General features: G+C 40.5%; 1 protein-coding gene across 1 annotated transcript; it reads right to left on the reverse strand.

Moving 5' to 3' along the window:
* Nucleotides 1–542: 542 nt before the first annotated feature.
* LOC123841929 (large ribosomal subunit protein mL42-like) lies at nt 543–1428 on the reverse strand. Its single transcript, XM_064592096.1, is given in 2 exon segments — nt 543–1167; nt 1170–1428. Coding segments are annotated over 2 exon segments (423 nt in total). The 5' UTR covers nt 1222–1428; the 3' UTR covers nt 543–796.
* Nucleotides 1429–14825: the final 13397 nt, after the last annotated feature.

Genomic DNA, 14825 nt, shown 5'->3' on the forward strand with positions numbered 1-14825 from the left:
TTTTCTCACCTATAAAATGGAGCTCATTATCCACAGTGTATTAGGTTGTTATGAGAATAAGGGATGTTCTGTCACAGTGTGGGGGACCTTAGTAGATGCTTCCTAAATGAGAGTTACTGTGATATTTTCAAGTTGATCATGAGCCTGCCAGAAGAATATCTATCTATATGTATCTACCTACCTATCTCTAGAGATAGACAGATATCTATAGGCACACCTCAGAGATACTGTGGGTTCCTATGAATCATGAATGTTCTTAATAGCATCTAGAATGGTGACTCCTTTCCAGTAGGTTTTCAATGTACTTTGCTCAGGTCCATCAGAGGAATCACTATCTATGGCAGCCATATCCTTATGAAATGTATTCCTTAAATAAGACTTGAAAGTCAAAAAGACTCTTTGATCCATGGGCTGCAGAATGGATATTGTGATAGCAGGCATGAACACAATACTAATTTCATTGCCTATCTCCATCAGTGCTCTTGGGTAACCAGGTGCATTATCAATAAGCAGTCATATTTTGAAAGGCATATTTTTTTCTGACCATGAGGTCTCAACAGTAGGCTTAAAATAGTCAGTAAACCATGTTGTAAACAGATGTGCTGTCATCCAGGTTTGGTTATTACATTTATAGAGCACAGTCAGAGTAGATGTAGCATAATTCTTTTTTTTTTAATATATGAAGACATTTTGTTATTTTGCTATATAACATATTAGTGAATACACTCAATTGCATTTTCTCAAGTGGCAAATGAGACATAAGATAACATCCTCTTGATTCCTGAAAACCTCGGTATCATCTGTCTTTTGGAGGATCCAGTTTCCTACGACATCTATGATACTGTCCACGAGGATACCAATGGTGCTTAGTAGTAAAGAACATTTTGCTAAGTCGTTCTATCATGGGTCCTTGCTCAAATTGCTCATTTTTTTCTTCTAATCTGGCTTTCAGCACTTGGTCATGTGTTTCTTCATTATTATGCACAGGATCTGGCCGAGGGATAGGTTTTGTATGTTCATATGGAATGTCCACAGAAGGGTGGTAGCATACTATTGTCCTGCCATCCGATGTCAAAGCAAGCTCTACTTTGCAATTATAGTCATCTGGTAGAGAAGAATACGTAGATTTATGACAAACACAATATAAAGCTCCGTTTTGAATTGGAAATGTTTCCAGGTAGTTCTGTTTGATATCACCCATTTTACCCCTGCTAACGCCATGGTGAATCAAGATGCTTATTAGGTGGTGTGAAAGAAGATGATTTGAAGAGAAACTGATTTTAAAATCTTCTTCCAGGTATACCTATTTTCATCCCTGACAGCCGCTCACTGCGAGCCCACCATCTTACCTCAATCTAGATGTAGCATAATTCTTAAGGTTCCTGGGATTTTCAGAATGGTCAGTGAGCACTGGCTGCAACTTAAAGTCACCAGCTACATTAACCCCGAATAAGAGAATCAGCTTGTCCTTTGAAGCTTTGAAGCCAGGCATTGACTTCTCTAGCTATGAAAGTCCTAGACAGCATCCTCTTCCAATAGAAGGCTGTTTCATCTGTATTGCTAATCTGTTGTTTAGTATAGCTACCTTCATTATCTTAGCCAGATCTCTGGCATAACTTGCTGCTTCACCTTGCACCTTTATGTTATGGAGACGGCTTCTTTCCTTAAAGCACATGAACCAACCTCTGCTCGCTTCAAGCATTTCTTCTGCAGCTTCTTCACCTTTCTCAGCCTTCATGGAATTGAAGAGAGCCAGGGTCTTGCTCTGGATGAGGCTTTGGCTTACAGGAATGTTGTGGCTGGTTTGATCTTCTACCCAGGCCCCTAAAATTTTCTCCATATCAGCAGTAAGTCTGTTTTGCTTTCTTATCACTAATGTATTCATTGAAGTAGCACTTTTAGTTTCCTTCAAGAATTTTCCTTTGCATTCACAATTTGGCTGTTTGGTGCAACAGGCCTAGCTTTCAGCCTGTCTTGGCTTTCAACATGGCTTCCACACTAAGTTTACTCATATCTAGCTTTTGATTTAAATGAGAGACATGTGACTTCATTTCACTTGAAAAGTTAGAGGCCATTATAGAGTTATTAACTGAACTAAATTCAACATTATTGTGTCTCATGGAATAGGAAGACCAGAGGGGAGGGAGAGAGAGATGGGAGAGTGGCCAGTCAGTGGAGCAATCAAAACCAATACAACATTTATTAAGTTTGCCATCTTATACGGGTGCAGTTCATAGCTATAGTTATATCACAGATCACCATAACAAATAAAATGATAGTGAAAATTTTGTAATATTGCAAGAATTACCAAAATGTGACACAGAGACACAAAGTGAGCAAAGGCTGTTAGAAAATAGCACTGTGGATGCAAGGCTGCCACAAATCTTCAATTTGTTAAAAAAAAAAATGCATATCTGTGATACACAATAAAGCAAAGCTCAATCAAACAAGATATGCTTGTATGAAGATGGATAGACAGGCAGACAGATAGATAGATATATCTATATCTTTAGATAGATGTTTAGGTAGATTTGAGATATAGCTAGTGTGTCTTATAAATCAAAGTGGCAACAAGAGAAATAATTATTGATTGTCTCCACTAAGTAGTGCAAAACAGCCTCTGTGACATTAACCAAGAGGCTGTTGCCAGCCACCTTTGCCTTGATAGTGTGAAGGGACTGGAAAAAAGAGAATCTAGCAACTTTAGTTAAAGTGAGGGAATTCTTTTTTTAATTGCCTGTCTCCTGGTTATTGGGTGGTCTTCAAGCTCAGAATGGCTTGCAAGTGGAGCCCCCTCAGTTAGTCTCCCATCCCACCACTTGCAGAGAGATTTCTGATAATTTGGACCACATCTGGTCCGCAATAATTCCAGCCCTAGCCAGGGTGAGGACAAATACAAATTAACAAGAAGAGGCTTAATTCTCCCTGTTGAAATGAAGGGGAGAGACATCACCCCCTCCTCTCCCTTTTCTTTCAGAACCTTTGTCTGTCCTTCTCAAACGTATGTAAAACTTTATCATGGCTAAGTAACCTTTTGCAGGTCTCACTCGCGACCTGAGAGCCATCCTTTTGAAATGCAAACATCAAGGGAGATAGCTCCCCTGTATCCCAGTTCCCTTGGGGGGGTAAGAGCCTAACTTTATTGGGCACCTGGCTTCCATTTGCAAAACTACCTCCTGTCCTAAATATATGAGGAGTCCGTTCCTCCTCTGGATAAAAGCACAGATGGTCTCCCCCAGTTACTATGAACTATTTGTGGCAAAAAGATGCTGCAACTTCCTCTTACTTGTTTATCTTGAGAACATGTATTTATGAGAGGTTGTATCTGTTTCAATGCATAAGGCGACCTCTGTCTCTACCATCTCTTAGATTACCTGTGATGCATTTTACAATCTGGTTTAATACCTACTCAGCAACAAAACTGTTTTCTTTCTCTACCAATCTTGTGGAGAGGTTTTCGGAATTGAGAGAAGATTTGGGGTTTTAAAATTATACTTCCCCAACACCAGCTTCTCCTAGCTCTCAATATAAGGAGGGGATTTGGAAAGACACAAGGAGCATTTTTTTCACTCCTGCCTTGGTCAGTCCAGTTTACCCTAAAGATAGCCTGGCATGGAAACAATTCTAGTATTCTATTTAAAGGCACACTCTTGTGCTTCCTCTTAAAACACTAATAACAGATTAGAAAACCATTTGGTCAGTCTGTTATTTCTCAGACATTTTTTTTTTTGCTCCCCAATCAAAAAAATCATTCAACAAATATTTATTGTGCACCTACTATGTACCTAGAAGTACCTCATTTGTCTCCAAGACCCTCCCAAAGAACTCTGTGAATTTTCCTTTCTACTTCCTTTTCCATCCACATGTGTGCTACTCAAAAATTTTTAGCTGAAATTTGGTAACTGCAGCTATCAGAGACATGATTCTTTTTATCTACGTATTTTCCTCCTGCGGACTAAAAACTTTTTTCCTTAAATGCTGATACTATTCCTTAAGCAATTCTCTGAAGCTGTCTTCAGGGCTAGTCCTGTTGCTTCCTTGCAGAGAGCACCCTTCACTCTGAGTTGTGAGGAAGGTGGATGAACTTCTGCTACCTTCAAGGCAAGGTAGTGGATTAGTCTGTCGTCAGACTCAGCCGTTCTTGTCCCGGTGCCAACTTCCACGCTACCGCAAAGACAGCCCACATGGGGCTTGGCCTTCAGGGGACAGTCGGCACACCAACAGACTAGCTGAAGCATGTGGAGTAACAGAAGATTAAAGACAGAAAAGTAGATTACAGCCAGATTTCCAGTGCTGCAAATATTCGGATAAAGAGTGTGGATGTCATTCCGTGAGCAAGGTGGAGTCCCTGAAATTATGCCAACAAAGCACAATGAAATCCTCAAGGCTTAAGCACCAGAAGCACAAGTGAAAAAAATTTTTAATTAAAAGAAAAGAGTTTTCTGCCAACCTGGAAGCAAATTTTCTGAAGTGAAGACCCACTCAGTTTCCTACACATAAGATCCTATCATCTGAGTAGGAGGTCCTAGCCCTCATACCTCCACAAAAACAATGAGTGAACAACCACTCACAGAGGCAAATAGCTGGGGGTGGGGGAAGCTCCTGAGTAAATTGAGAAGAAGCAGCAACCCAGTGGAGGACAAAAAACCAAAGATGGTCACATAGAAAAGTAGAGTTGACCCACTTCAACAGTGTGGGGGATATTAGGGGCACCAACTTCTGAGCAGTCAAAAATCCATGAGAAACTATTAACTCTCCCAAAACTTAACTATTAATAGCCTACTGTTGACCAGAAGCCTTACTGATAACATGAATGGTTGATTAACCCTTGTTTTGTATATTATATGTCTTATATGCTGTATTCTTACAATAAAGTAAGCTAGAAAAAAAGAAAGTGTTAAGAAAATCATGAAGAAGAGAAAATACATTTACAGTACTGTATTTATAAAAAAACCACATTGCTGTGGGCCCATGCAGTTTAAACCCATGTTGTTCAAGGGTCAGTTGTAGTGGTGTGTTTTACCTGCATCACGGCTCCTCATCCTGGCACCACTCAGCAGCAAGGAATCCCCTGTGCACAGCTTCTCCCTGAGGAGGAAAAGGAGAGCAGGAGACTCCAAAAGCCTGCACACCAATGACCCCAGCAGCCCTTCACTGATGCAGACACCCCTGCTAAGGGGCTAATACCCAAACTATATAAGGAACTCATACTACTCAATAGAAAAAAAAATTTTTAATCGTCAAAGGACATATATAGACATTTATCAAAAGAAGACATACAGATGGCCGAAAGGTAGATGAAAAGGTGCTCAACATCATTCATCATCAGGGAAATGCAAATCAAAACTACAACAAGATCCCACTGCATGCCTGTCTCAGAATGGCTAGTATTAAAAAGTCAAGAAATAAGTGTTAGCAAGGATGTGGAGAAAAGGGAATAATATATTATATGTGCACTGTTGATGGGAATGTAAATTGGGTGTAACCACTGTGGAAAACAGTATGGAGGTTCCTCAAAAAGTTGAAAATAGAGCTACCATACGACCCAGCAATTGCACTACTGGGTATTTACCCCAAAGATACAAATGTAGGGATCCGAAGGGGTATGTGCACCCCAATGTTTATAGCAGCAATGTCCACAATAGCCAAACTGTGGAAAGAGCCAATATGTCCATCGACAGATGAATGGATAAAGAAGATGTATATATATACAATGGAATATTATGCAGCCACCAAAAGGAATGAAATCTTGCCATTTGCAATGACGTGGATGGAACTGGAGGGTATTATGCTGAGCGAAATAAGTCAATCAGAGAAAGACATGTATCATATGACCTCACTGATATGAGGAATTCTTAATCTCAGGAAACAAACTGAAGGTTGCTGGAGTGGTAGGGGGTAGGAGGGATGGGGTGGCTGGGTGATAGACATTGGGAGGGTATGTGCTACAGTGAGCACTGTGAATTGTGTAAGACTGTTGAATCACAGACCTGTACCCCTGAAACAAATAATACATTATATGTTAAAAAAAAAAAAAAGAAGATAGTAGGAAGGGAAAAATGAAGGGGAGGAAATCAGAGGGGGAGACGAACCATGAGAGACTATGGACTCTGAGAAACAAACTGAGGGTTCTAAAGGGGAGGGGGGTGGGGGGATGGGTTAGCCTGGTGATGGGTATTAAGGAGGGTGCGGATTGAATGGAGCACTGGGTGTTATACGCAAACAATGAATCATGGAACACTACAACAACAACAAAAAAAGAAAATGAAATCAGTACCTCAGAGAGATCAGCACTCCTATGTTCACTGCAGCATTATTCATATTGGCCTAGATATAGAAACAACCTAAATGCCTATTAATGGATGAATGGATGAAGAAAGTACGGTGCATATATATAACGAATGTTATTCAGCCTTAGAAAAGAACATTCTGCTATTTGCAACCACATGGGTGAATCTGGAGGATATTATACTAAGTGAAATAACCCAGAAAATACTATATGACCTCACTTACATATGGAATTTAAAATAATTACACTCAGAGAAGCAGAGAGTAGAATGATGGCCGTGAGGGGCTGGAACAAGGAGAAAACAGGGAGATTCTGGTCAAGGGATACAAAGCTGCAGTTCTGCAAAATGAGTAAGTTCTGGAGTTCTAACCTAGAACAATGTGACTATAGTTACAGTGCTGTGTTGTGTCTTGAAATTTGCTAAGAGAGTAGATCTTAAGTGTTCTCACTGCACACACACACACACAAAGGTAAGTATGTGAGGAAATACATATGTTAATTAGTTTGTGGTGAAAATTTCACAATGTATACGTGTCTCAAAACATCAAGTTGTACACCTTACATATATACAAGTTTTGTCAATTATACCTCAGTATCACTGGGGAAAATTTCTTTTTAATTTTAAAAAAGAACCTCAAACGTAAATATGATGAGATAAATAATCTCTCTATATTAAACTGGCCTTATATATGTTTTATCAGCTGCTTATTTTGTGTGAGTGAGGTTCTACTTAATGAATGAAGAAGCACGTGCAAGTAGGTCCTTGAGGCATCAATGCCAGAAACACTGATTCGGATTTTACAGAAGGAAGATGCTAAGAGGATAAAAGCATTGACCAGGAAGATGGAGTGACAGAGTAGCTGAGCCAGAATTAGAGTTCAAGCACTTGGCACCCCCATACCTTGGCCTCCCCATCCCCATGTCTGGTGGCAGATTGTTCACAAAGAGCTTTCTCCTGTTCCTTGGTGAGAAGCCTGGATACCTGCATGCAGAGAATGCGGATACCTATCCCTGCCCCAGAAGAGGCCCCCACTTAGGCTGCTAGGGGAAGAGGAAGGGCAAGTACCCATTTCTCCCATCAGAACAAAGATATGTTGTGGCTGCATCCAGGTAATTCTGCCCGGGCTGACGAATCAGCCCAACGGGGCCCTCCAACAAGTTCTCGGTATTTTAATGTACTTGTTACACTGATTTTTAGAATGAATGAGACTAGTTTTATTTTTGGCCAATAGAGTATTCTTGGCCATTTCAGAAGAAGTGAGGTTCCTTCTGATGCAGGAAAGTGATTAAGACCTCTAATTTCATGCTCACAAACTCATGGTCTCTGGGTCACAAGCCCACCATTTCTTTTAAAGTAAGCTCTGTTTTTTCCAGACATCCTCGCCTTATGTCACTGTATATCTTACACACATTCCCTCCAGATGTGTGTGGGAACTATGAGAATAAATCTGTGTCCATTTTGGTTTCTTTGTTCCTATCATGTCACAGCTTCTGTGACAAAAGCATATTTAAAACATTCATATATACTTATGTAGTCTATTTATAGCCATGTGTGATGGTCTTTTTTAAATGGGATGAAAGAGTTTTGTAAATTTAATACAGATTCTGATTTCCAGAGAACAAACTTCTAGCCTTGATCGCTGAGCTTTACCTCTTCTCTCGATCGTCATCATCTTCCTTCCCAGAAAGGGGGCATGGAGGCAGAGGGCCACAGCCTCCTAAGATTATAAAAGACTTCATTACATTTCAGAACTGCAGATACTCACCTATCCAAACCCCTCCGTTTGCATTTAAGGAAACAAAAGCTTCTGGAAGACAAGTGCCCCAAAGTGACAGCTGGAGAGTAATGGAGGGAGAATGCCATTTCTGAGCTCCTTCTGGGTCTTTATGACCCAGTCCATTGCCCCTCAACCATGCAGAGCAAGATGAAGATTCCAAACTTTCCATACCAGAGCTTTGGCTTAGAAAAGGGAAGTTGGATAAAGAAACAATATGTATTAAGCATCTTATGTATCAGGGAGAAAGAAGATACACACAGAAGCCCACGAGTCAATACCCATTTCACTGCCCCATTTTACAGCTAATTAGCCAAGGCAAAAGTGGGACCCCGGTCTCTCTAATTTAAAAGGTCCAACTTTTATTCTGACAGCATGTTTTTCCTAATTCTCTCCCTCTTCAGACTAAACTGTACATACCCTTTCCATGTGGGGCCATTCCCTCCCTGTTAATGCGACCAACCATTCCCTTATTGAACCTACATCCCACCTTGTCGGGACAGAAGAGCCATTGTCTCTGGCCTCAGGGGACAGTCTAGCAAGTTCTCTCTCTCCGGCACCTTCTTTCATTTTTCATCATGGCCCAGTAACAAAAGCAGGGGTGGGCAGGTGCGTGCGTATAGCTGCCATGTTACTCTCACTCCTCCCTCAGAGATGCTCTACCCGTCATTTAGGCAAGCCAGTCTATTCACAGAGGATGCGGCAGTGAGAAAATATCCAGACCACTACACCTCTCCCTCCCTTCCAGGCCAGCAGAGAGGAGCGCAAGCAATTCTGTCAAAGGCAGAGCAAGTTGCAAAATGGAGGTGATGTAGCATCATGTTAGAGACGTGGCTTCCCCACGCTGTGTCACAGAATTACAGCACCTGTGCCCCTGATGCTGGTGATCAGTATAAAATCATACTGATCATGAGTATTCTGTTCCCTATAATTGTCTTCCGGAGCCATGTTGCCAAATCCCATAAAGGGGGTGTTCAAATTCTGTTCACCCCTCTGCTACAGACTTTGTCCCCCCAAAATTCATATGTTGAAACCTAACTCCTAATGTGATGGTTTTAGGACAGTGTTAGGACGATACCTTTGGCAGGTAATTAGGCCAGGAAGGTGGAGCCCTAATGAATGGGATTAGTGTACTTGTATAAGAGACTCCAAAGAGTTCTTTTGCTCTTTGTACCATGTGAGTACACAGCAAGAAGATGGCCATCTGCAACCCAAAAGAGAGCCTTCAGCAGAACTCGACCCTACTAGCACCCTAATCTCAGACTTCCGGTCTCCAGAACTGTGAAAAACACATTTCTGTTGTGTATGAGCTACCCAGTCTGTGGTATTTTGCTATAGCAGTCCACACAGACCAAGACACTCTCCAAAGCTGATTGTCTCTGGTACTTTACATAGCCTGGCAAAATATGTCTCTCCCTCAGGCTTCAGGGAGAGATGTTAAGTGACCAAAGGATAAGATGGGAGCCCTGTGATCACACAGGCAACTGGTACTAGGGCTGGAAATGGTGCCTAGGCAAGGATGCCCCAACTGTATGTCATTACTCATGGAGCGTGACCCTGGGGCTGCCTGAAAACACTTACAGTTCAAAGCACTCCTACCAAAAATAAGATCCCACAGACTGATGCCTGGTTAGAGTTGCTAAGAACTTGGAATGAGCCAGCCCATCTTCTTCTGTGACCAGAAACATCTGATCACCCAAGATCACTGAAAGGGAGGAAAAGGCACAAAAGAGGAGGCAGGGAGGAGGAAAACTACCTTTTCAGATGTTGCAATTTTGCTGATCTTCAGAAGTACTAGATATGCAAGCTTTTGTGAAGTATTTTCACCCATAGCAGTGTGAGGAAGGAAGAGAGAGACAGCCACTCTTTCCAGAAACTGGAGGCACAAGAGAATAGAAAGGAGTAGCTATCCTTTGTCTTCATATTCTCCTAGCTTGGAATGCGTGGAGAAAACCCTTGCCCACACCAGCTAACGACAGAGCCCTAGGACAGGAGGGGGTGGGGGCAGGAAATGGAAATGCAGTCTTAGCAAACTGGTACGTCCAAACACCTGACCTTGTGATTAGACTTCCACGGGAAGATCATCATGAGGCTCCAGACACCATAATGATATCCACACGTTATGACAATTCCTGCCATAGTACTCATAGGCTTCCCTTCCAACAGTGCCACAGGGAATAAGAACAAATTATTATCTGTTGATTAATGAAGCATAACATCCTATACCTCATCACCCTAAATGAGTGCTTGGCACCATTTCACTTACCCATTCATTCATTCATTCATTCATTCAGAAAACCTGGAGCACATTCTCTGTCTTGAAGTTTAATTCCACAGCATTCAATGAATACAGCACGTAGGTCAAACATGGTGCTAGATATGAGGGAATGAATTAATGAGGAAGACACAATTTGTACCTTTGTGGCGTGTGCAGCAGTCAAAAACACAATTTTCATCATGATAAATATAAAGTATGAAACACAGGGTATGCTGGGAGTGCATGGGGGGTGGGGAGGGAGTGAGTTAAATAGTGAGTCAAGGAGGGCCTTCCTGGTGAAGAGGCATTTAAAGTGACATGAATGATGAGGTAGTTGGGGAAATAAGGAACTTCCGGAAAATCTGAAGTGAAGAGGAGGGGGCAATAGGCAGGCCTACCAGCATGTCATAGCCCAGGAGGCTAGACTTAATCCTACAGAAAACAGGAGGTGAGCAGTAGGGAAGCAACATGATCACATTTCAAGTTGGGGAAGACTGAGCTAGAAGAGGTCCTGAGAAGAAGGTGGCTGGGGGGAGTGGTGGGAAGGAGGCACTTTCCAGGTGCCTGGTATTGTGCCTACCCAAATTCTCATGTACAATTATTTTGTTTTGCTATTATCTGTGGCTTAAAATTATGTAAATGAAGTTCGTGATCCAAAGTCAAGCTATTACTAAAAACTTATTCAGAAAAGCATTTGCCTACTCTAATAAAGAAAGACCTCTAAGAATTGATAGGGAGTGCTTTCTAGGAGATAGTGGTAGGTGAAAAAAGAAAAGTGCAAGAATATACAGTTGACCCTTGAATAGCACCATGGTTGGGGCACCAACCACCCTCCCCTGCAGGTGAAGATCTGCATATAACTTTTGACTCCCCAAAAGCATTACAATAGCCTACTGTTGCCTGGAAGCCTTACCAATGACATTAACCAGTTGATTAGCACATATTTTGCATGTTACATGTATTATATACTGTATTCTTAGAGTAAAGTAAGCTAGAGAATAAAATGTCATTAAGAGAATGATAAGGAAGGGGTGCCTCTGGGTGGCTCAGTTGGTTAAGCATCTGCCTTCAGCTCAGGTCTTGATCCCAGGGTCCTGGGATCGAGTACCACGTTGGGCTCCCTGCTCAGTGGGGAGTCTGATTCTCCCTCTCCCTCTGCCTGCCGCTCCCCCTACTTGTGCTCTCCTCTTTCTCTGTCAAATAAATAAATAAAATCTTTAAAAAAAAAAAAAAAAGGAATGATAAGGAAGAGAAAATACATTTACAGCACGTACTGTAAAAAAATCTGCATATAAGTGGACCCATGCAGTTCAAACCAATGTTGTTCAAGGATCAACTGTACATAGTTTGCTATATATTTTTTTTAAGGGAAAAGCTCTACACATTCTCTTATCATTACAGAAAGAATCACAGGAAGGATAAGCCAAAAAACACCAAAGGTAGTTACCTGCAAGGGTAAAAGTGACAGAAGAGATTTGGGAGACAGTAGCATTCTCTGAGAATACCTCTTATACAGTTTTGACTTTAGAAAGTATACTGAAGATAATTTTTTAAATGTAAAAAAAAAAAAAGAAAGAAGTGCAAAACAAAGTAACTATATATGTTTATATCTATGTAGTTATATAACCTATATTAATAACTGTTTTTAAACAATTAGCAAATATTTAAAAAAAAATAAAACCCATGAGAGTTAAAAAAAAAAGTATGCTGATATCTATATATTCAAAAACAAAAATTAAATCAAAGTAGAGTAGGAAGGGGGATAAAGATCTATAACTGAAAGCAAACTAAAACAAATCAATCCAATTGTATTTCAAACCTCATGGAAGGAGAAGGAAAGAAAGGTAGTAAGGAGGGAAAAAAAGGGAAGAGAAAGAAAACTAATCCAAGGAACTCATGAACACAGTATTTAAACAAATATCCTGAGTCCAGGAAGAATGGATTGAAGAATTGCAAATGAGTCCGGAACTCCTTTTCGGTATTTTAACTACAGTAGTATCAGCAAAGCAATTCTAACAGTGCTTTAGATGTAATACAGGGTTGAACAAAATGGTTGAATGTGTTGACACTGGAAGCCAAGGTTCTCACTGTGCAAGAAGGGACATGCAGAGATGGAAGGGGGAAAGATGAGAAAGAACCTGGCTGGTAAACTGGAATTGAAGGAATCAGTATGGGCTCATGATTTCTAACATATATACGTGTTTGGGTATAAGCTCGTTTCTGTGCTGATACATATGTGTGCATATGTGTGTATATAACTGCATATACATGAGTATTTATGTCTCTTATATGCAAATACTCTCAGCTCTTTCTGATGAAAAGGCCAAGGATTAAGGACATCCAGTGGCAGTGAGCACCCGGGTCTTAGTCTCCAATACCATTCCTCATTAAAGGAACCACAGTTCCTTAGAGAAATGGTTGATTAAATGGCTGGTGTGATGTGAGCCAGAACATCTTGTCATACCACAAAGTAATGAAGTGCTCAAAAGAAATGATGGGAGTGTGTCACAGGGCACCAGATGGAAGGGGCTGCCACTGATCACATCAGGGACAGTTTGGGCATCAAAATAATTCAGTATAGCAATGAATTATATATCCCCGAAAATGAGGAATGTGTTAGTTCATAAAACCAATAATAGATAAATAAGTGAAAAAGTAGAAGACTGAGGGCTGACTGGTAAATATGGAGACAGTACCAGAATTAGAAAGCAGTCGTTTGGAGCAGGCAAGAACCATCTATGGATGCTAAATCTAGGGGTAAATTTTGATGAGGAGCAGAATATTTGCACCATCATAAAGTGTCTTTCCACAAATGGCTTCTTAGTTGCAAGGAAAGTTAAAAAAAAAAAACTCCAGTTATTAGGTGGTATTCAAATTGGACAGTACCTTGACCAGATAACCAAAGGCAACATCACCAATGAGGGATAGGAGAATATCATGACCCTCCAGACCATCTATGCTAATACGAAGGACACATCACCTATGTGGTATTCCAGCCATGAATGCCTAACCTCAATATAATCCTTATGAGAAAACATCAGATGAGTATAAGATGTAAAATGTTTTACTTAAAAAAAAAAAATTTGAGAAAGAGGAAAATATTGTTCAAAATTATCAATGTCATAAAAGACAAAGACTGGAAATGTTCAGATTAAAGGAAGCTAAAGAATCATGACAACTAAATGCAAAGCCTGCCCCTAGACTGGATCCTGTACTACAGAGAAAATATACCATTATTGTGTCAATTGGCAAAATTGAAATATGGAAGGTATATTAGCTAAAATATTGTCTCACTGTAAATTTATGAAGCTTATCACTGAACTATAATTTTGTAAGAGATTATCTTCATTCTTAGGAAATATACACTGAGGTGTTTGGGGATAAAGAGTCATAATATATGTCACTTACTTTCAAATGGTTTGTAAAAAATACTGGGAGAACAAATCGTAAAGCCAATTGGGCAAAACATTAAAAATAGGTGAATCCAGTAATGGGTGTTTGGGTATTCTTTGTACTATTTTTGTTTTTGCAATTTTTGCAAATTTGAAATTATGTCCATAAAAAAACCATAGAATCATAGATCATTAGTAATAGTTGCAATTAGTCCTTTTTACTTTGCCCCAAATGCTGCCTTGACCTGGAGTGGCCATGGTGTCGTGGAAGGAACACTAAACTTGATGTCAGAAAACATGGTTTTGAGTGACTTTGGAAAGGCCATTTAAGGTCTTTATCACATGGTTTGCACATTTGCAATATGCAGAGAATAAGACACACTTCAGAAGCAAGGACTTTAAAATTAAAGATATTACAAAAAGATACTGCATGAACTCTATAGTCATACTAATCTCAGGGAAGATCACCACAACCCATCTACACTAAAGTTCAAGGTAGAAACCGTGGGGTCCTCCTGCATGTTGCCTTCTCTTCCCCATATATATCAGACCCCAGATCTTGTCTTGTCTGCCTCTCCCCTCTGTCCTCTTCCCTCCACCTCCACTGACTAATCTTAGTTCCAGTTCTTATTTCCTCCTGCCTCAACCAGTCAAGAGTGCCCTAAGGGTCTCCCAGCCACAGTGATAACCCCTCTAATGCATCCTCAGAGTGCCCAAGATCATTCTAAGAAGTTAATATGATTGTGTCATTCTTACTGTTCCTTCTTAGGTAGCTTTAAAGCAATGGTTTTGACCTTTTGTGAATGCAATTTGTCAAAAAAATACAAAGGGGGTGTGGACTCCCTGAAGTCTCGCTGTTGAGCCTAAACTAACAACCCTGGGTGCTATAGTTCCTCATTTTGTTTCACACCTGGGTCCTGCCTCCCTCTCCATCCTCATTTTTCACACATTCGCCCACACCTACTTCCTAATTTCAGCACTTGCTGGCCATGGATAGGATAATAATTTGCTGGCTTAAGACCCACTGACTATATTAAAAATACCAACATAGGTCTGCCCAAGTCAGAATCTTCACTCTGAAATTCCAAATAAGATACTTAAAATGTCAATAG

Source organism: Mirounga angustirostris, unplaced genomic scaffold, assembly GCF_029215605.1.
Source record: "Mirounga angustirostris isolate CCGP_5_RB_7025 unplaced genomic scaffold, mMirAng1.0.hap1 SCAF_5, whole genome shotgun sequence".
NCBI lineage: Eukaryota > Metazoa > Chordata > Mammalia > Carnivora > Phocidae > Mirounga > Mirounga angustirostris.